At 40.2% G+C, this 20,327-nt stretch overlaps 1 protein-coding gene across 9 annotated transcripts in view; it reads left to right on the top strand.

Annotated features, from left to right (window-relative positions):
• mef2aa (myocyte enhancer factor 2aa) overlaps positions 1-20,119 on the top strand; it is a 62,059-nt gene extending 41,940 nt beyond the window's left edge. For 2 of the 9 annotated variants that reach the window (XM_030053100.1, XM_030053101.1), the window contains 8 exons: positions 572-706; positions 3,195-3,417; positions 4,671-4,730; positions 11,292-11,476; positions 14,036-14,059; positions 15,732-15,861; positions 16,002-16,125; positions 16,334-20,119. In XM_030053100.1, coding sequence (XP_029908960.1) covers positions 572-706; positions 3,195-3,417; positions 4,671-4,730; positions 11,292-11,476; positions 14,036-14,059; positions 15,732-15,861; positions 16,002-16,125; positions 16,334-16,667 — 1,215 coding nt within the window. In that variant the 3' untranslated portion in view covers positions 16,668-20,119. Of the gene's footprint in view, positions 1-372; positions 505-571; positions 707-3,194; positions 3,418-4,670; positions 4,731-11,291; positions 11,477-14,035; positions 14,060-15,731; positions 15,862-16,001; positions 16,126-16,333 lie in introns of all 9 variants that reach the window. The other 7 variants (XM_030053102.1, XM_030053105.1, XM_030053103.1 and 4 more) reach the window with 7 other exon arrangements.
• The last annotated feature ends 208 nt before the right edge of the window (positions 20,120-20,327 follow it).

Raw genomic sequence — 20,327 nt, 5'->3', positions numbered from 1 at the left:
GAGAAGGGGAGGGAGCCCGGGGGGAGGGATCAAGATGGGGAAGGAGAAAGAGACAAAACGGAAGGAGGACAATATTTGATTTCTCTTGTGCTGAACACTTCTGAAGGGTGAAAGGACATAGTGTGACGTTTCAGTTTGTTCAGTTGTTTGTTCCACAGCCATATATTTATCAACTGCTTAGCCTAGTATTAGTGTAGTAGACATTTTATCTGCAGTTTTAACAAAGTAGGACAGACAAAATATCATTTGAATTTTGTTAAGTTTAATTTTTGGATTTTTTTTTTATGTTAGAAATGTATCTGTTTCTACAAGGTAAAATAAAGATCCACTTCTTGTATACTGTTTTTTGTCAACTGTCCAATTTTATTTCAGAAATTAAGAAACAAAGGCCATAATGACTGTGCTAGTCCTGATCCTGATGACTGTTTTGAGCACAGCCCCCTCATCGACGACCATTACGGCAAACTAAGCGAAGACAGTGATTTAATGTACAAGCGCTGTGGTGTAAGTACTTCCTTCATCTCCTGCTATTTTGTGTTGATTCCTGTCTTTATGTTGATGTTCACTACAGGCGCTAAACAAGAAAGAACACAGAGGCTGTGATAGCCCGGACCCCGATGCCTCATATGTCCTCACTCCTCACACAGAAGAAAAGTATAAAAAAATTAATGAGGAGTTTGATAATATGATGAGAAATCATAAAATCGTAAGTACTGTAAATGCAACGTTTTTGCTTGGCTTTGTGGCACAAAGGATTTTCACTCTTTTTTCATTTAAATTTTCCTGTTTTTGTTACACCCCCAAAACTTCTGTCAACTTCTTTCAGAACTACTCTGGCATAACATTTCTGCCCCCCTCACTAGGAGTGCATTAGTTTGTTTTGTTTATTTGTTCTGCAACTGATATTTTGGCGCACCCTGATAAGATCACATTGTATTGACAGGTGAAATGTTATGCACCTTTTGTGGAAAGATCATACTATGTATCATAGTCATGTTATCCTAAAGCAAACATGAAATGCAAATTGAGCACATCAGGGAAATATTAACGGAATATGCCAATATTTGGGGTAAAATACCGTTTTTCCATCCTACCCAGACTGAGACAAGATGTTTGATAGCATTTTCACCTCTGTATGTCCAGTGGTTCAGTTCATATGGGTAGCATTTTGTGTCAGCTTAGCATAAAGACTTGAAGTCTATAGGAGTCATTAGCCTGGCTCCATCAAAGTGAAAAAATAAACCTTACAGCAACTACAAAGCCTTATTTACACATAGTGTCATGTAAAAAAAAAAAAGTCATTTTAGATTGTGCAACATAAACTGCTGAACACATTTATCCTTACATCTATTGCATGTATTGCAGTTCCTTCACAACGGAAAGCGAGGGAAACGCTTCTTTTATGCTTTGTGTTTCTATATTCCCCCTCCCCCATCAGTCCTTGTATGATCTCTCCCCCATTTAGCCTGAAGTATCTCCGTACTGTAGCTCCCTGCAATATCTTGAGCAGTCCCAGCAGCGCAGTGCTTCCAGAGCACAATGATGATGCACTATCATTCTGTATCATATCTCTCCCCCATCAAGCGCCACACAGGTTCATCCTCTAAAACACCACAAATCTACTGTGATCTTATCATGCGTGACAATATTAGAATTGTGTAAGAACGTAGTGCTTACCAAGCAGTTGTTTTCTCTGTGTTCCTGACATGAAGAGCATCGCTGTTTGCCATTAACAAACTAATGATAACACCTGACTGCCTCACTGGATAATGCTATGATGAAATGTTCTCACTGCCACCTGTCATTCTCACTTAAGCTTTGCATAGTCAGCACTTTGTAGGTATGGATTAAATACAAGTGAGTCACGGTTCCTCTCATGTTGAACACCCACCCCTTTGATTGCCATGCCAAGAAATACATGACACAATGTTGTGATTAAAAGGAGAAAGTACATCTGTAGTGCTGACTACTGTAATGCCGAAGTGATCACCTGACTGCATGTTTTGGAATGTTTTTTTTTTTGTTCTTGTTTGTTTGTTTGTTTGTTTTCTCTTTCTTTTTTTCTCTCTATTTTTTAATGTGAGCTGTTGTAGCAGACATCATACGTGTATTTTTATATATGATCTTAATGAGACTTCAGAAACCTTTTCATAAATGTGTTTTTCTTCATGCCATCAATGTTTCTGAATATTTGATATATTGGAATATATCATAATGTCATAATATCATATTGTCACTACACGATTATCGTGGGAAAAAATAATTCACAGTAAGGATGTTATCGCAATATTGATTGAATTTTGCCTCTTTTTTGGCAAACGAATTACACTCAAAATACAAATGTAGGGATGTGGTGAGAGAGTCTGTAACCATGTTAGGTGTGTGCGCTCTGTGTGTGTGTGTATGTGTGTTTGTGTGTGTGTGTGGCAGTGTGTGGGGAAGGAAGACAAAGTGGGAACCTAAAGAAACAAAAATAATTTAACAGGCACTGGATTATTTATACGATGTTATCATATTGGTATTATTAAATGATTATTATTATTATATTATTTTATTTTTTTAAATATCACACTTATATATAATACCAGTATACAGCAACACTCCTAATTGGAAATATACAGCATTTCACCACAAGAATAAGTAAAAAGGGCTTTCGACCAGCCTGGGATAACAGAACATATGCATTCAGGAAGGTCCTTAGATGAAAAATAGTGAATTTTTTCTGAGTTACATTCGGCAGCAAATGAAAAAAGAAAACAAAAAACAAAAAACAAAAAAATCAAACAAAAAAACACCAAAAAGCTAAAGAAACATAAGGCTGTAATATCTACATGCATGAAGCTATGTGATTTGAACTTATGTTCTTTGTCAGGCAGCACAAATTTCACTATTTTTTTGCATTCAGTGAGCTTCTTGTATATTGCAATGTACATATTGAACTATATATCCTATTTTATTCTTTATTCTGCTTCTTCAGTTCTCTTGGGTTAGTGGCCTGACTTTGTTGTGAATCTTGTGGTCTGTTCAGGCTAACCCTTTAGGGAACCTTTCTGTTAATAGTAGAAAAATAACTTCAGTATTTTTAAGCTCATCATCAGTCCTTTTATTGTCTGTGTGTGTGTGTGTGTGTGTGTCTGTGTGTGTGTATTGTGTGTGCTTGTGCATTTGCGTGCGTGTTTGCTTCCCCCTTGTAGCCCACAGCATTGCCGCAGCAGAACTTCTCGATGCATGTGGCAGTGCCAGTGTCCAACCCTAATGCTATGTACCAGCCAGGAGGGACTCTGGGCACCCAGGCCCTGGCAGCCGCCACAGCCTCTCTGAGTGACAGTGGGATGCTGTCCCCGCCTCAGGCCTCTCTGCACAGGAATGTGGGCGCTAGCGGAGGCCCCCAGAGGCCAACCAGTGCAAGCAATGCAGGTCAGAAGACAACACCCTAATCTCATTTCTATATTGGTCAAGAACCATACTGCGGATGATTCATTTCACTGAAAATGGTGGATTTGGTTGATTGGGGATGATTTCAGAACTTTAGTTGTTTCTAATCCAGTGCAAGGCAAGGGGAATTTATTTGTATAACACAATTATATAATTACATACCCAAAGTGCTTTAGAGAATGCACATGCGAAAGCACAGGAAATGACAAAGACTAGCAAGCAAAAGCACGTGGTGTAAAAATAGTAAAACAGACAATCAGAAATACAACAGAATAAAAAAAACAAACACACAAGCAAATATACTTGAGTGAAATACATACAGAGTTGTCACTCAAAATTATTCTAAAAACTGAATCATTTCAGTAATAAGGAAGTGTTGGACGTATAGGATGTGAGGCCATGTTAACACCTCTGAAGCTGTGTTTTTATGTGGTTTGGCTGTTATTCTTCACACCCCTTGAAATGCTCATCATCACACCTTTTTACTGTATATGCAATGTGGAAAATGATGTCATTCTACACAAGTACTGGTGTGACAGCCCAGTCCAAAGGACTAGGACTAGTGCATAAAGTAATTCAATACATTGAGATCTTTTGTTCAAGTTAAAGCAAATACTAGAGTCGGCTGACGTTCATGTGAAACCTAACTACTCAAAGGGAATTTATTCAGTGGCTGCATTCTATTACAACTCCTCATATTTCCTCATTCTTCACAGGCTTGCATGTTTTTTTTTTTTTATCTCATTTAAAAAAAAAAAATAGATCCTTTCATAAATATGGAGACTTTTCTTTTCTAAGCCCAGGTTGCGTACTGGCATTGCATGCTGTGACTTAAGTGTACCTCTTGAAAGAGTCAACTTGACTGAGTGCATATAGTGAGCGAGGCTAAGGCAAATGCCTCATTTCCAATAGAATGAATACCTGCTGGTTGCAGATGTGTCTTTGCAGCGGAAGGTTGCATTTACCATCTCGGTGTATACTTTATAAAGATAACAAACACCCTACTGATGGCAGCTTGATGTTGCTTCCTTTAATCATACAGTGCATTGAAAGCTTGCCTATTTCCATACACCCCACCATAAGGACACTGGCGGGAGAACATGTCCCCCTTTTGAGCACTGTGAAGATAGATCTACATGACATTTTCATGTCTGGTCTGGCATCTCCATCACATGCTCTGCTAGTTGGCAGAAAGATGCAGATGGTTAATCATATCACTCTGTGCATCTCATTAGGTGGCATGCTGGATACCACAGACCTTTCAGTGCCAAGTGGTGCGGGCTCCAGCCCAGCGGGTAAGTCCTCCCGGAGAGATTCATTAGCTCTCTGTAGCTCTGCCCAATAGGCCTCCTGCTTAGCACGCGAGCTGGATAGTTACGTATCCATCTGTGATTGGTCCAAGACTGTTATTACCGCCATTGACTGGTAGTGCCTTTGTCTGACTATATTTTCATTGCATGCTACAGTAAGGTAATACATGTTTTTCTCCTCTCAAGAGAGGAAATGTATGATATACCTGTCAAATGCATGCTTGAGAGATGGGAAACCGCTCAGCAGCTAGTTTGGTTTTTGTGCTTGAAAAGGTTAACCAGGCAAGGCAATCAGCTTCCCAACTGGCTTTGGCAGGTAAATAAACATAGTGTTTCCTTTAAACTTGTCACCTCCATCTAGTCCTCCCTCCTCCGGTTTCCTTCCCTCTATTGACAGGTGCATCTGTTTTTCCCTGTACCCTGGCAGCCCTTATAAGGCTGGAGAGGGTCTGCAAGATGCCTAGACCAGCATAACCCTGAAGGTATTCGGGCCATGACATCCCTCTAAGTCCTTAGTACACAATGACCGGACAGCCTGTCATGGCTGCAATGTACTGTGTGAGAGGCGGAGGCAGGTGGAGTTTAACTCTTTCCTTGTCACTCCTGCTGTATGCTATTTAGTATTTGATCAAAGACATTATGCAGTTTTAAAACATTGCTATATGCAATATTTACAAGTTAAGGAAGACCACAAGGCATTTTGGTCTGATATTTTGTGACAAGGAGATGTTTGATTATGCATTGGTTAGAAAGTATAGAGAGTGACTTGAGACAACCTCGCTTTGGTTTGCAGACAGCATTTTGGAGAGTAAGCTTTAACTTTGGGGTGTGGTATGGGGCTAGGGGTAGAGTTGGGATCCTTTGCCAGGGGATGTCAGCGTTTGGCAGAGTGTGAGCATGCTGCAGCTGTTGTTTGTACCAAGTGTGTGGAACAGCAGAGACTACAGGGAGGGGAAACCTCTCCAGTCCTCCTGTCAGATGACCATTCCTGACATAGCTCTGATTTTTCACAAGTAGCAGCTATGGCCAGTGCAGGAGCCTTTCAAAGTGCCCAGATGGACTGGTGTGCCCTGGGCTGTGTGATCTCTCTTCTCCAGTTTGGTGGAGTCATCGCTGAGGGAAGCTTTTACAGACAGCAAGGATGTTCTGTGAAATACTGGAGCACTGACTCGATCCAGTGGAGATGCTCACTGAAACTTATACTGACTGACACTGACTGAATAGTTAAATGAACAGTTTTTGTCAAGAAAATTTTAATTTGCAGAAAAAATACACAGAACCAATTATTATTTATTTTTACATAAGCCAAATAGAAGGAAAAATAATCCTCATCTTATTTTCCATATAACATCTCAATTATGGGCAGTGATGGGACTGCAGAAGTCTTATTATGGGTTAATTCTTAAAAATTGCCTTGCTTACAAGCAAACATATATAGATTGTATCGCTCTTCAACTGAACATTACTGTTGAGATTTTTATCTCTGCCAGGTGGCAGCCTGGAGGGGTTCATGTTTAGCTGTGTGTATCTGTCTGTGTGTGCATATATCTGTCTGCAGCTAATCTTGCAGGTGTAGTACTGGGCTTATCAGCCTAATATTTTTGTGCACAGTAATGACTCTATGATCAAGGACCTCTTGTGGTTGTGGTGATTCAAAGCCTTTTTTACACCAAAGTCCGATCCCTGGTGAAGGGGACACACGGGCAGTGTCTCCATATCTCCACTGTATCTCCCATCTCCGGAGCTCGGTGAAAAATCAACATAGGAGTTAGAACTCAATTGTTTTATAAAACAGATTTTTTGAATGATCGCAACCTCAAGAGTTCCTTGATCATGCAGTCATAACTGTGCACAAAAAATGTCAGGCTGATAGGCCCAGTAGTATGCGTAGTAATAATAGTATGAACAGATAATGTAGGCATATTCATTTTGAAAATGACATTTTACGCCGTTGATCTTTTTGAATTATTCCTGTCCAGATTTGCACGCCAAGTTAAGACAACACGCCTGGTGGAGATCTGCACTCCACTGAATGTGCTCTTCTAGTTAGCAAATCAATTCACTTGTTCCTTTTAAAACGAGCCATCTGCTGTCGGTGTGTTGTCTTTGGCTCAGATAGTGACTCTAAAGCTATTACACCCCAAATAAAAAACATCCCTTTGAGAAACATTTTCTCCTTCCAGTGTGCAGTCCTATAATGCATCTTTACCCTTATGCCTAATTACGAGCTCTGTTCCCTCTCTAGTGAACATTAAGAGTGAAAACCTATGAGAATGTGAGACATTTGCAAGAATGCTCTCCGTTGTGCAATGTGTCTGCAGGCTTTGTGCATCCCTTCATCAATATTGAAGCATTACAGCCTTTTAAATGCAATTCACGATTCCGACCCGGAGAAATATAGCCAATAGGATTGGCCGATTTCACAAGACCACGCCCCTCATAATTCCACGTCCAACTAATGTCTCACAAACAAACTGCTTTAGCGACAGTGTATCACTAGGCTACTAGACTGAAGTCTTGCGGTGAAGAAAATTATTCTCAGTGCATTTACAATACATTAGTAACGTTACTAGTCCTTGACACTAGAAGGCGCTCTAAGACCGCCCAACTATCCGCTCCCAAACCAGAGGCTGTTTCAGGTGAGGATTCAGTTCACCCAAGGAGGTCTTAGCTCCGGACGTAACGAACGTTAATGTGTGTTCAGTCTGCGAGCATGTTCACACTTCAGAGGTAAGCAGATGAATTTGTTTAGAAGTAACGTAGCCTTGAGTACTACAGTGGGATATGCTAACGTAATGACATGTCCAACAGTGCAACGTTAGCTCCAGCTATAACCAGTGGTTAAAGTGGAGCGCTAAAGTGGGGAGCCCTAAACTTCCATTACTCCTGCCCCTCCCGCCGCATCTTGGCGCTTTTGAGAGAGCCATGCAGACTGTGCATGCGAAAATGATCTGTAGTCCGCGGCGCTACTGCCAGTTTGAATTGAGTTATTTATTTATTTGACTAAGGTAGCGGAGCTCAGCTCCGGAGGGCTCCGGCCCACTTTAACCCCTGGCTATAACGTTATAACGTTAGCTGTTTGTTGTCGCTAGCCTAAGTTAGCTAGGTAAAATAATTTAGCCCTTTAGTTAAAACCTTCTTGGAGAACATTGTTATGTCAGTCGTTAGATAATGTAGCCCTATATTATCGGGGATTAAAGATAAATCATCTGACATCTTGAAGTTGCAACTGCCGAAGTGAGACCAGGTGATTGCATTGAGGTAGGGCAGTGGCTTGTGAGACATAGCAACAGTAACTATGCGTGCTGCCAGCGTCGGAATGGTGTATTACAAAGCATGCTTGTGTGAAGTTTATCACATCAGCCCATATTAGTTATACTACACTAATAGTTTCTCCAGGTCTGTGTTGTGGAATTCACGGTGATATTTTAGTTTGTTTTCTTTACAATAGTTTTCTTTTAGTTTTATGGATTTGATGAAAATGAAGAGAAATCGCATCCATGCATCCATCCAGTTACTCAATACATGCCTCAAGTCCAGTGTTTAGGAAAGTGAAAGGCAAAAACAAATGATTACCATCAAAACAACATGATCACCATCCTCTGTGTTATATCTGAACAAAGTGCCCACTGCACATCCTGCCTACTCTTCAGAGTTTCCTGAGATAAAACAATAGGACTGTGCATGTGCTCTATTATTAGAAAATTGCTCTTGTTTTAGAGACCTTTAATTCACAGGCATTTATTTATTCTCATTTGTGGAGACATACTTTTATTTTCTCTGAACCTGGGGCACATGGGATGTTTGGCTCATGACAACCGGTCACAGCAGTGTCACTTTCTGTGCAGTGTATTCCAGTGAAAGCACAATGTAGTCACTGTTTATTTTTTTTAATTCTTTTTTTTTCTTCACTTCAAATGAAAACTGAATGTTAGAGTTGTGAAGACAAGCACTTATGTAATGCCACTCCTCAAGCCATGTTAATTATTTAGGGCAATGAATCTATTTATTTACCCAAACAGAAACCAAACAGTCTTCTACATGCACTGGGTTCATTCAGAGAGGATTTAGCAGGACAACCAATCTTTTAGAGATGTCTGAATCTGGAATGAGGGCAGACAGCAGGCAAACCCACTGAAATGTCCCTGCTGAATATTTTGGTCTGAACCTGTGGCTGTTAAGTTGGCTCAAAATTAACTCTATCGTCCAATTGTTTGTTGTCTTAGGAAAGGATTCAGAAATTCTGTGTGTGTTTATTGTCCTGCACATGCAGTGCGAGTATGCCTCATTTGTAGCCAAGTGGCCAGTGCCGTTGCATTACAGCAAGACAGAACCAGTATCACCCCCTGGCTTGGGCGGAATTTAAATCCTCTCCTTGTGTTGTGTGGTTTTGTCTGTTTGGTGTCCTCCCATATTCCAAAGACATGCGAGTCAGGTGGGTTGGAAACTCTAACTTGCCCTGTGAATGTGAGAGTGAGTGTCTGTGTGTGTGTTTGCCTTGTGATGGACTGACAGCGCGTCCTGGGTTTTATCCTGCCTTGCAACCAGTATATGTTGGTATAGTCTCCAGCATACTGCAACTGTAAGGATTAACTGTGTAAAGAAAATGAGTGCAAGTTTATGCTTGCTGTACTGTCTGTATATTCCTGTTGCACTGGTACAGGGTTATGCAAAACAAGCATATGAGTGAATATGTTTCTTCTCTGGAGGACACATTCCAGAGAATTACATTACAGCAACAGCTTTTCATGTTGGACTGAATCCATGTGACAGTATAATATCACAGCCCTCTGATTGTAATCAGAATGCTGTTTCTGGACCTTGTACAGTAAGACATACAAAACATCCCACCTTCTTCTGACACCTGCCATATTGCCTCACTGCCACCCATTCCCACACATGAAATTGTATTTGCACTCAACCATCTCATTCCCACTGAATGACATCTTGGATGCTTTTAAGCAGGTTTGCTATTTTTAGGGCCTTGGACATTTACTCTGCTAATTCTGTAAACATTGTTTTTTGCAGCAGCCATGTCTTGTGTGATCAAAGCCATGGCTGAGAGCGATACTAACTTGTATATACTGTTGATTCAGCTGTGAGATACTATTGTAGGCTCCATAACTGTTTATTTGAGCATGTATTGTTGGGGTCCTTATCTGTAGTCAGAGGGGCTATTGTTCCATTATGTTCGTACGTAAGAGCCTGCTCATTCTGCACACAGTTTTTGCTTCACTGGGATACATGGAACACAATGGAAATGTAAGCTACTTGTTGAAGTGTCACTGATCTGTTGATGCAATACTAGATAGCATTCATTCTTTCTTCCCCCTGTTTTCGGGTCTTTAACAGGTTTTATAATCATCGTTTTCAGTTTTCAGACAGAGAGAGTGTTTATGGTAGTTGTGTAAGACATATTAGCAAGTAGCATAAATTGCATTTCAATTTGAAGTGCACTTAAAATGTGACTTTTTGTTTTATTTATTTTGCATTCTTGCACCAATACAATCTCACAGCACTGCCTGGCTAAGGTAAACAGGCACAGGTCTTGTTCAGATGGGTGCTATATTAACACTGAAAATAAATGCAATGTATGTTGGCAAAATAAGGAAATGATTTTTGTGAGATGTCCTTTTTAAAAAGCTTCTTAAAATCTTTTTTTTTTTTTTTTTTTTTTTTCATCAGAATGGTTTTTATCTGAACTGGAAAAGCACTTCCATACTTACTTTTCAAAGTACAAACCTATAGAATTAAAATAACAAGATTATGATAATAATATTAATTAAAAAAAACTGAAAGTCATGATATTATAACATGTTTTACTAAATTATATATGGTGTAGTGCAATATCTGAAGATTATAGTGTAAATCCACACAGATGGCCGATCATGTTAAAATCTATAGGTGATCACAAGTTATAGGGAGAAATGTATTTATCATGGGTATGAGAAATCCACTGAGTTATGATAATCTGTTCACTCCCAATGATAACATTCATTCTTTGCATGACCGGCTGTCCAGTGATGAAATAAGGGTGAGAAGGGGTGGGGTTCCTAGAATAGTGGGGGTGACTCATATTGATTTACAGCAAATAAGGAAATGATTACTAACACATGCACATTAAGGTGTGAATGTTGAAGGGAGAACACCGTACTCTACCAGTTTCCTATTGCTTCTGAGAGAAAAAAAAGAACATGGAAGTGATCTTTTACAGTTTTACAGCGCCTTCAACTATTTCTTTAACGCAGTCACAGTACATTTGTTTGCGAACTGCTCCCCATCCTGAGATACACTGACTTCAATGTAATCATTCACAGTAAAAATTAAAGGCTCATCAATTTTGAAATGGACGTTTTATTTTTGTAAATGTGCAGGATAATTATCCAAGTCTATTAAAACTTCCCAGAGGGATGGAAACACTTAACGCTGCATGCCACAGCAAGCTAGAAAACAAAAGTGTGCCAGAGGTTTGGCTGATGACTGGGAGTGTTGTCAGTCTCAGTTCATGGGTTGATGATGTGTTTCTGTCGCTGTGTGCCTCTGCAGGGAATGGTTTTGTTAACCCCAGGGGCTCTCCAGGCCTCCTCAGCACACCCAGCGGCAATGGCCTGGGTAAAGTCATGCCCACCAAATCTCCACCACCCCCTGGAGGGAACATGGGGATGGGCGGCCGCAAGCCAGACCTAAGGGTTGTTATCCCTCCATCGAGCAAAGGGATGATGCCCCCACTGGTGAGTATAGAGCACACCACTGCACACCAGCACCACCGGCTGAGGGACCCTTAAGTATCTCTGCTCCAGGGGAGAGGAGGGTTTGGTTTAATGTTAGTCTACACTCCCCCCACATTCAAGGAATAAAGAAAGTTTGCAGAATTTTCTCCACAAACACTTTTTATTTTACCACAGTGATGTAGCATGCCATGCAAGAAAGGTTGTCACTGGGGAAGGAGTTGTCCTCCTTGCCTCAGGATATAGACCTCTCCAAGGACTGATGTTTTTCTGCTGAATGGGACTCGTTTCCAGTTTGTAGGCCTCATTTGCTCCCATTTGTACCAGGCAGTCTTCTTCTCCTGCTGCATTCTTGTGTGATCACCTTCATTAAAATTTGGACTGAGCCAAGAACCTGCAGCCCAGGTGCCTTAACTCTCACTCAATTATTCAATTATTCACATTGGAATGAGAGGCTCTTTCTAATTATAATAATTAAAGTGCAGAGAGCTCTGACCACTGTGAGCACCCGAGGCTACACTAGACACTCATGGTCATAAATCACCATTCAAAATCTGCAAGTGGGAGATTCTCAGAGACCGGCCAACAGATTTAGTCTTTCCGACCTGTGTGTTGCTGGTGCTGTCAGCAACATGAGCCTCTCCAAGAAAACGATTGTGTTTGGTAAATAAACCTTGGGTTACTGTGGGTGATCTACCTTTGCTGAGCCTCCACTAGCCTGGGGCAATGTTTAAACAAGTGTGTGTTACCATGCCGGCATGTGGAATTGGTAAAGTAGGATTGGATGTGTTGGAAGAGGCTCAGAGGTCTGAAACATGTTAAGGTGCTGAGACAGTTCTAGCAGGTTGGTTCTGTTCTGTCTGAGCCAACCAAGGGTTCTCGACTGGTAGAGGCTGCAGAGGGTGCTGGCTGTGGCAGGTCTGCAGACAGCCTGTCATTAGGCCATAATGGTATTAAATTAATCACATCTCAGTGTGACAGAGTGTAGATGAAGACTTAATCAGGGGCCCAGGGTGTGAGCCAGATAATATCTTGTCGCCCTTGTCGTGTCTTCCTGCCGCTATTGATTGAGTGTGGGTATTAAGACAGCCCTGGCCTGGGCACAGTATGTCCCACAGCACAGGAAAGATGGAAGACGGGCTTCCAGTTCTCCCACAGCAAAGCAGCACAATGGACTTCACTTATGGAGAGGGTAGAAATGTAAAGCAGTGTGCAAAATGATACCAATATATTATCTCTAGTGCATTTTTTATTATGATTGTTAAAAGCTTATTGCAGTGACACATTTGGAATCGGACGAGTCGATCCGACCAATAGGCAGAGTGCTAAATTGATGTGGCTTCAGTAAAAAAAGGTTAAGCACATTTTTAATTGGAGGTCAAGTCCATGTCCAAGCATGGTTTTGCAGCCTTATTCTTCATTCTGTCATTTCCTTTGTTCCTACTGGCTTTCCTCCACAACTTTAATGTTCCTTCATCCTAGTTTAGTTTAACTTTATAGCCCAACAAACTACTGTTCCAAAACTGCACTTTCCACTCAACAAAGCTATAATTCAAGCTGTTTATTTTGTATGAATATTTGTTATGGCAGATTGTAGCCATGTACTCTATTGTTAACTATATGGCACTTGGTAGAGCGCATACCAGTTTTCAGGATATGGCAGTTTCCACTATAATTTAGGAGGGTTGTTCAACAATCATGTAGAATACATAAAAAAAAAAAAAAAAAAAAAAACAGGAAAAACTTCCTGGATGGACGAGTTCTCACCTGTAGAATCAAGCAGAGAACAAAACTGAGTCTCAGCAACTTGTTTCATGTCAGGAAATGAACGCATTTTTATGACTTTACCAGAAATGGGATATGAGATAGGCCTGGTGAGATAATTCCGGCCACCAGTATTTTAGTCTGTCATCGCAACACTACCACATGGCCAAACCACACTGTGCTTGATCAGTGTTTTGGCAGAGCCACGCTGCTATACAAGCAAGACTTGGAAAAATTAGCCGGAAATGAGCTGTCCAGGTCCTCCTGTTTTTTGTTTGATTGGGCCAGTAAAGGAAGGTCTGCCTCCTCTCATTACTAAACAGCACACAAAGTTTGATGGTGCTGTGTGAATTTGTTGGGAAGTTATATGCCCTTTTTTGTGAGAAGCCATGTCCCCTGTCACAGCCCCCTTTGGGCAATCGATGTGATAAGTTGGTCAGTTGTTTTTTGTCCATGACCAACCTTTCCAAGTTTGCAGAGCCACTCATAATGTCTTGACATAGACTACTAACATGCAAACAGACAGAATGGATTTAAAACATAATGCCAGTTCTGCTCTGTCAGGGATAATAAAGATCAATGAATTTGGTGCTAAAGATTGGGACAAAAGGAGTTTTGTATGACCTTTAGACATGAGTGTGAATTCACAGTGACTGCACACATCATCCAGACCTTTTTATTCCATATTATAATTTACAATCTAGAGATATAGCTGGCAATTTTAACCAGAGCGATTTACAACCGCTCTGCCTCTTTTTCTGTAACTCTGCCTGTCTTCTTTTCTTCTGTTGAGGGCAGTCGGAGGAGGAGGAAATGGATTTGGTGAGTTTTGAGAAATGCCTGGACTAATGGCTATGTGAACATGCTTCCAGTAATCACACACGCTAGACTAAAGGCAGTACTTGAACCGGAAATTGGCTCCCAGAGAATCCACAAATAACAAATAACGAAAAAAAAAAAACTTTGAGTTTGTCACTGCATGTTTTGGGATTGGTCTGTGAAAATTGCCTCAGCCTGCTAAATTGGCTCCTCCACTCCCAACACCTCAGTGTTAGTCATGTACCACAACAGGTTTGTGTGTGTGCATGTGCGTGTGTGAGAGAGAGAGGGAAAGAGAGAGAGAAAGAGAGAGAGAGTGAAAGACAGAGAGACAGTCAGAGAGTTTTTTGTGTGAACATGGGTGCTGTTTTTTTTTTTGTTTTAAATATTGGATATATCACATTCACAGTAGGAATTATTTTGAAATTAAGTGTTGCGCAAAAAACAAAACAAAACAAAACAAAAAAAAAACTAAATAAATAATGTATAATTTTTCCTGAACAAGAGAAGATTACTTCATCTTGAATGATGTCATTCTGTGAGATACTTGGGTTTGGTGAAGTCATCTGGCTGCAGAGTGTTGGAACAATGCAAGGAAGCCATCAACTAGATCATAATGGAGTGTTGCCTCAAATGTAACACCCAACAGCTGCACATATGTTTGCTGTATTATACATTCAGGATTTGTCGTATTGTTCTAAACCAGCGTGTGCTTTGTAGATGACAGCTTTCTAGTCTTGCTGCATGACCACACCACATAGGTTTGGGTGGACTGCATGCCAGTCACTGCACTAAAACCACCGGAGCTTTATTCTCATGACAACATTGTTGTGGGAATTGAACATTTATAATCTATATCATCCTTTAATGCGTTTGTTGTGAAAGTGTGACTCTTCTACTGTAGAGATGGGCCTTACTTATCTTAAATTAATGTTAGTCTCACTTATTATTATATTCATACAGTGGTAGCCATTGTAGCTGTTGCCTCCTGCACCTCAGTTACTGTATTATTTCTTCATTTTTTCAAGTCTAATAAACTAAAACTCATTGGGTATGTTGTGAAAGATTTGTTTGTTTCAATAAACTGGATAATCCCTTGCCCCTAACTCATATTTGCATGTAGTGTTTGCAGTAAAAACTGGGATTTCTGCACTGGCTACATCTGTATAATGAAATATATGTACACTTGAACTTGATGGGAGAAATAAGAGATTTATGTAGTAAACAAGATGTGCTGTTCCTGTATTTGAGACCATCATTTTGATATGGTGCTTTTCTACTCAATGGATTTTAGTGGTTTATAATCTCTGAATTGAATGTGAAAAACCACACACTTGTCAATATTGAATGCTGTGTTTGTTTGTTTTTTTTTTATTATTATTTTTGTATTTGATTTATTCTATCTTTATTTATATCTTTGTCAAAGCATCATTTTTGTTGAGTGGTCCAGTAATGTAATAAGAAAAGATTCAGCTCACTGCCATGAAATTACACTGCCACCTTGTGGCAGCAAGCACTACAACATATATTGTACATTTAATTTGTCATCAGCACGATGTCCACGTGAGAGCTTATGAAACAAAATTTGTAAGCTTTGAAATAAAAAAGGCTCAATAATTCCCATTAATTGTGAGTACTGTAATGTGATCTTGTATTTTATGTTTGTGTTTTGCAGAGCACCCAGAGGATAAGCAGCTCTCAGTCCACCCAGCCACTGGCCACTCCGGTGGTGTCGGTCACCACCCCCAGTTTACCCCCGCAGGGCCTGGTCTACTCAGGCATGCCAACCTCCTACAACCCCACTGGTACGTCGGGCCTCTCTTTCCCCTGATACTGGAAACAGCTTCAGCCGATATTGTTTTGTTGCAAGCTGTTGGTTCTTGCTCTTTTCTCCTGATGTACGGTATTGAGTTCTCTCTGTGTGCGGCTGCTCTTGTTTTTCCAGAGTACTCCCTGAGCAGTGCAGAGATCTCTTCCCTACAGGGCTTCAGCTCTCCTGGGCTCTCACTCGGCTCCATGTCGGCATGGCAACAGCATCAACTGGGCCAGGCAGCTCTTAGTTCTTTGGTGTGAGTAACACACTTCCAAACAAAGGCACACTCTCCAGACACCCTCACATGCACAGAAACATCCAGTGTCTTCTGTGGCATCACGCTGATTTGCATATCCACAAACTGTAGCTTGTTTTTTTCATTTTTGCCTGTCTCCGTGGCTGCTCTGTGTCCAGTCTATTTTTTTTTTCAATAACACCAAGTCTCTTGCTTCTCCTCTCCACAGTGGTGGAGGTCACCTACCTCAGGGCTCCAACCTCTCCATCAACACCAGCCAGAATATAAACATCAAGTCAGAGCCCATATCCCCACCACGGGAGCGTGTCACCCCCTCTGGCTTCCCCCCTCAGCAGCAGCAGCAGGTGTCCACTCGACAGGACATGGGACGCTCACCCGCCGACAGCCTCAGCTCCTCCTGTAGCTCTTACGATGGCAGTGACCGTGAGGACCACCGGCCAGACTTCCACTCCCCGCTGGGGCTGGGAAGACCCCCTGCTGGCTCTGAGGACAGGGAGAGTCCCTCAGTTAAGCGCATGCGCATGGACACCTGGGTGACATAAGAAACCCCGGTCAAGCCTCCAGCCACCAGCCAGTTAGAGAGAGGGAGGAGTTAGACATGGAGATGAAAGAAAGTGGAAGGGTCCTTAGAACTGTCATTATGTTACTTTTATTTAACTCCATTTCAATTTGTAAGACTGAGTGGCAAATGTAATATGAAGTGTCAGGACATATCTAAAGTAAATTCTCAAACTGATACAGTGAGAAAGAAAAAAAAAAGCTCAATTAGCTGGACTGAACTATATGCACAAGCAGGTGGTATCAGGTACTTGGTGCAAATCGGATGATGTTTGCAGAAGAGTGATGTTCAAGGAATATTGTTAAACAATAGGCGATAGATTATTGTAGTCACTGGTCTAGTCTGACACTTACATGTAGTTGCTATTTTGCTGTTGTGCTTGCAAGTTACAAACAATCAAAGAAAGTTGTGTTGTTTTCAGGCTGAGGACCCTTACAGTACATATGATGTTCACTGCAAGAACTCTCTTTTTAAATTACGCTGTAACCTTACAAGACCATTATCTCGAGTGGCCTCTTCTAATTTATTAAATCAATTGATCAGGCCCAGAGATACAGAGAACATGGAGATAATTAACATAATACAAGAGTTACAGTTTTGATCATAGAAATTCTGCAACAGTTGAAACCTTGCTGTATACACGAAACAATACTGTTGGAGGTTAAAAATGAGATAGCAAAAGAATTTATTGCAATAATAACATAACATTCATTTTATAATTTAAAAGAGTAAGGATATATAATGTGCAATTAAGATAATGAGAAGTTGTCCAGTTGAACTGGTGAGAAAATCAAGACGTTCACGTTGTGCAACAGTTCATCAGTAATATAAGCCAAAGCTGTTCTTTTGTGTTGTTTTGTATAGTAGCTATGGTTTCCTAGCGATTCTCTCAAATGCACCATTGTTTTCCATCATAGTTTTATTTTTTATCGTGCTTTATTACAAACAGTGTAAAGTCATGTAAACCAGATCTTGAATCAATATCTAAAGCCATGAACATTTGCTGTTCTGTTTGTATAATTGAAAATTTGAGCCAAACATTTTCTTTTGTTATGTAAATAGCAACTTTAATATATATCACCAGGGTGTGAGTACATACTGAATGTATCGTACCATCACCGTTTTCAAGAAAAGTATATTTTTGTGGATTACAGCCAAGTTTACAAGAGTAGACCCTTAAAAAAAAGTAGATCATTCACTGGTCAATATTTGCTATTTTGTTATTTTTACTGTAATCTCTTCTAAATTGAATTACCAACATAATCATCCATGTGCTTTTAGTTTTGGGGTTGTTTCCCTTTATTAGTGGTGATTGTTTGTCCTTAAGAAATTGTAATAACAATGCTGTGAGGCTGAAGTTCCACTATTTCGTATTTGTGAAGGATGGTCACAAGGCTATGGGAAATAGAGTTTCTTCCCTCCTATTGTGTTAGCTTGTGTTGTATACCTGCAGCTGCTGAATACACTGCCAACATTCAAACCCAAGGTCCCAAACCCCACATATTGAAGAATAATCCATTGTTACTGTGTGTAGTTCAACTGAAAGACATGCCATCTCTCAAGCCATTTGCACAGTCCTATTTATTGGTTCATAGAATTAAAGCAGAAGGCATAAATCTGGTCAAACTTTTCCGCTGTCAAAATGGTTCTTGAATATGTTGATAAAACGTTGTAAATACTACAAGTTTAACTGAAATGTCAGTCATGATTATGTACAAAAAAACTCATGTGTTCAGTTAATTGGCTCCAGAAATTGTCTTATACCCACACCCCATTAATAGTGAGAGTACTGTAGGCCTAGGAAACTTAGGAGTTGGAAAAGTGAAAACCTTTTCATGTAGAGGGAAGGTGTTGTGAGGCTGGGATATTTGCCTGCCTGCGTTACCAGACCATGCAGAGACATTCAAGTGTCTGTTACAAGGGAAGAGGGCTCTGACTTGTATTCTGTTCCATCATCATAGAAGCAAAGAATTCAGCAGCTAAGTCATTTAAAAAAACAAAAACAAAAAAAGAACAATGCAATGTCATTGACTTAATCTCACTGCTGGATTGCACACATTTGTATGAGAAGTTTGCTGTATGAGAGGAGTATCACTCTGCATTCGCCATGGCATATCTTGTGTGTCTCCTAGGTTTCTGTCCTCTCCGCCCCATCATCAACTCCATGGTTGCCGTCAGTATATGCCCATAATGATCTATGCAGTTTTGAACCCAATATTTTGCCCAGATCCACTCCCCACTAGGTCACATAACAGGTTCAGAATAAGATGTCATTATAGGTCACATTTAGTCTGCAAAGCATTAGAAAGAAGATTATGAACTTATTATGGCTTGAGCATCTGAAGGTAGACTGTTAGCCTTAAGTGCCACAGCCAGAGGGTGCTGGACTGCAAGTTACGCACATATCACATTTTTTAAAAAATGATTGATTTGGATCCTTTGAGGAAATGTTCTCACTTTCACACACAGTAGTAGACATAGTTTGGAAACCGTTTGGAAAGAGCATTGCCTATTTATATCCTCCATAACGTAATCCAGTCTAATACAGCAGGTGAAAATAGCAATAATGACTAGAACAAAATATAGTCTGTCTTGACAGCATCACCTCATAGTTGAGCACACACTTTAGCACTTAATAACATATCAGGGAATTTTTGTAGTTTCTCTATTTATATGCACAGTTAGGAAATGCCTTATCCCAAAGAAAAAAAATGACACCACTCTTTCTCTCAGTTTTACAAAAATGTACCAGACAATGCAGAGATCACTCGCACTTGACCAGCCCTGCCTCTCCTCAGATTAGATTCACACAAGATGCATGTATAGGGAATGCAATGTGATACACTCACTCTTTTGGTTTATATCCAAATTGTGCACAACTGATGAATGTGAAAGGAAAGGGTAATCAACAAATCTTTGTAGAGAACTTTCTTCACTTTGCTGTGCAAGAGTACACTGCTTTGCTTCATGGCTTTTATAAACAGACTTATGTGTTCGGTAAATGTTTGTAGTTGATAGTTCACATAGCTAAAGAAGCTGTTTTCGGTTTGAGCGCTCAGACCGTTTGGCGGCACAAGCTGGACTTTGTTGCCAATAATGAAATTATTTGTTTCAAAATCAAAGGAGATTTTAAGTTAATCTGCATTTTATTTTCCCTTGAATGTGTTGTTTTATCTTCATCATACAATAAATAAATATTCAAGTGAACTTTTTATTGAACAATTAAGATACTATGCTAGATATTGTTGTACAAAATTTGTATTCTACCTTCACAAAAGTACAAATATTGGCTTTTAATGTGTAATTTAGGTTATCTCTCTTATTCTGTATAAAATGAAGTGAACAACTCTTACATAGAATTTGTCCTCCTGTGAAGTCCCAAACAGTAGAAACTGTCAAACTTTATTAAACACCTCAATGTATGCTCAATCAGAACTCAATGTCTATTCATGTTTGAATTCTGCTCAGAAACTGTGTTTTATTGACCACATGCACCAGTCATGACTTTAAGGCCGCATCCATTGTCTTCACATACAGTAGTGCCAACAAAGTGCACAGGTGGCACAGTGTGGTTCAAATCATCAACCCAGTGATTTAATGAGTCATAACATTTGTTTTCACGACATTTTCTTTTTCATGGTCT

Source organism: Myripristis murdjan, chromosome 6 (genome assembly GCF_902150065.1).
Source record: "Myripristis murdjan chromosome 6, fMyrMur1.1, whole genome shotgun sequence".
Lineage (NCBI taxonomy): Eukaryota > Metazoa > Chordata > Actinopteri > Holocentriformes > Holocentridae > Myripristis > Myripristis murdjan.
This window is presented reverse-complemented; position numbering and strand designations above follow the sequence as displayed.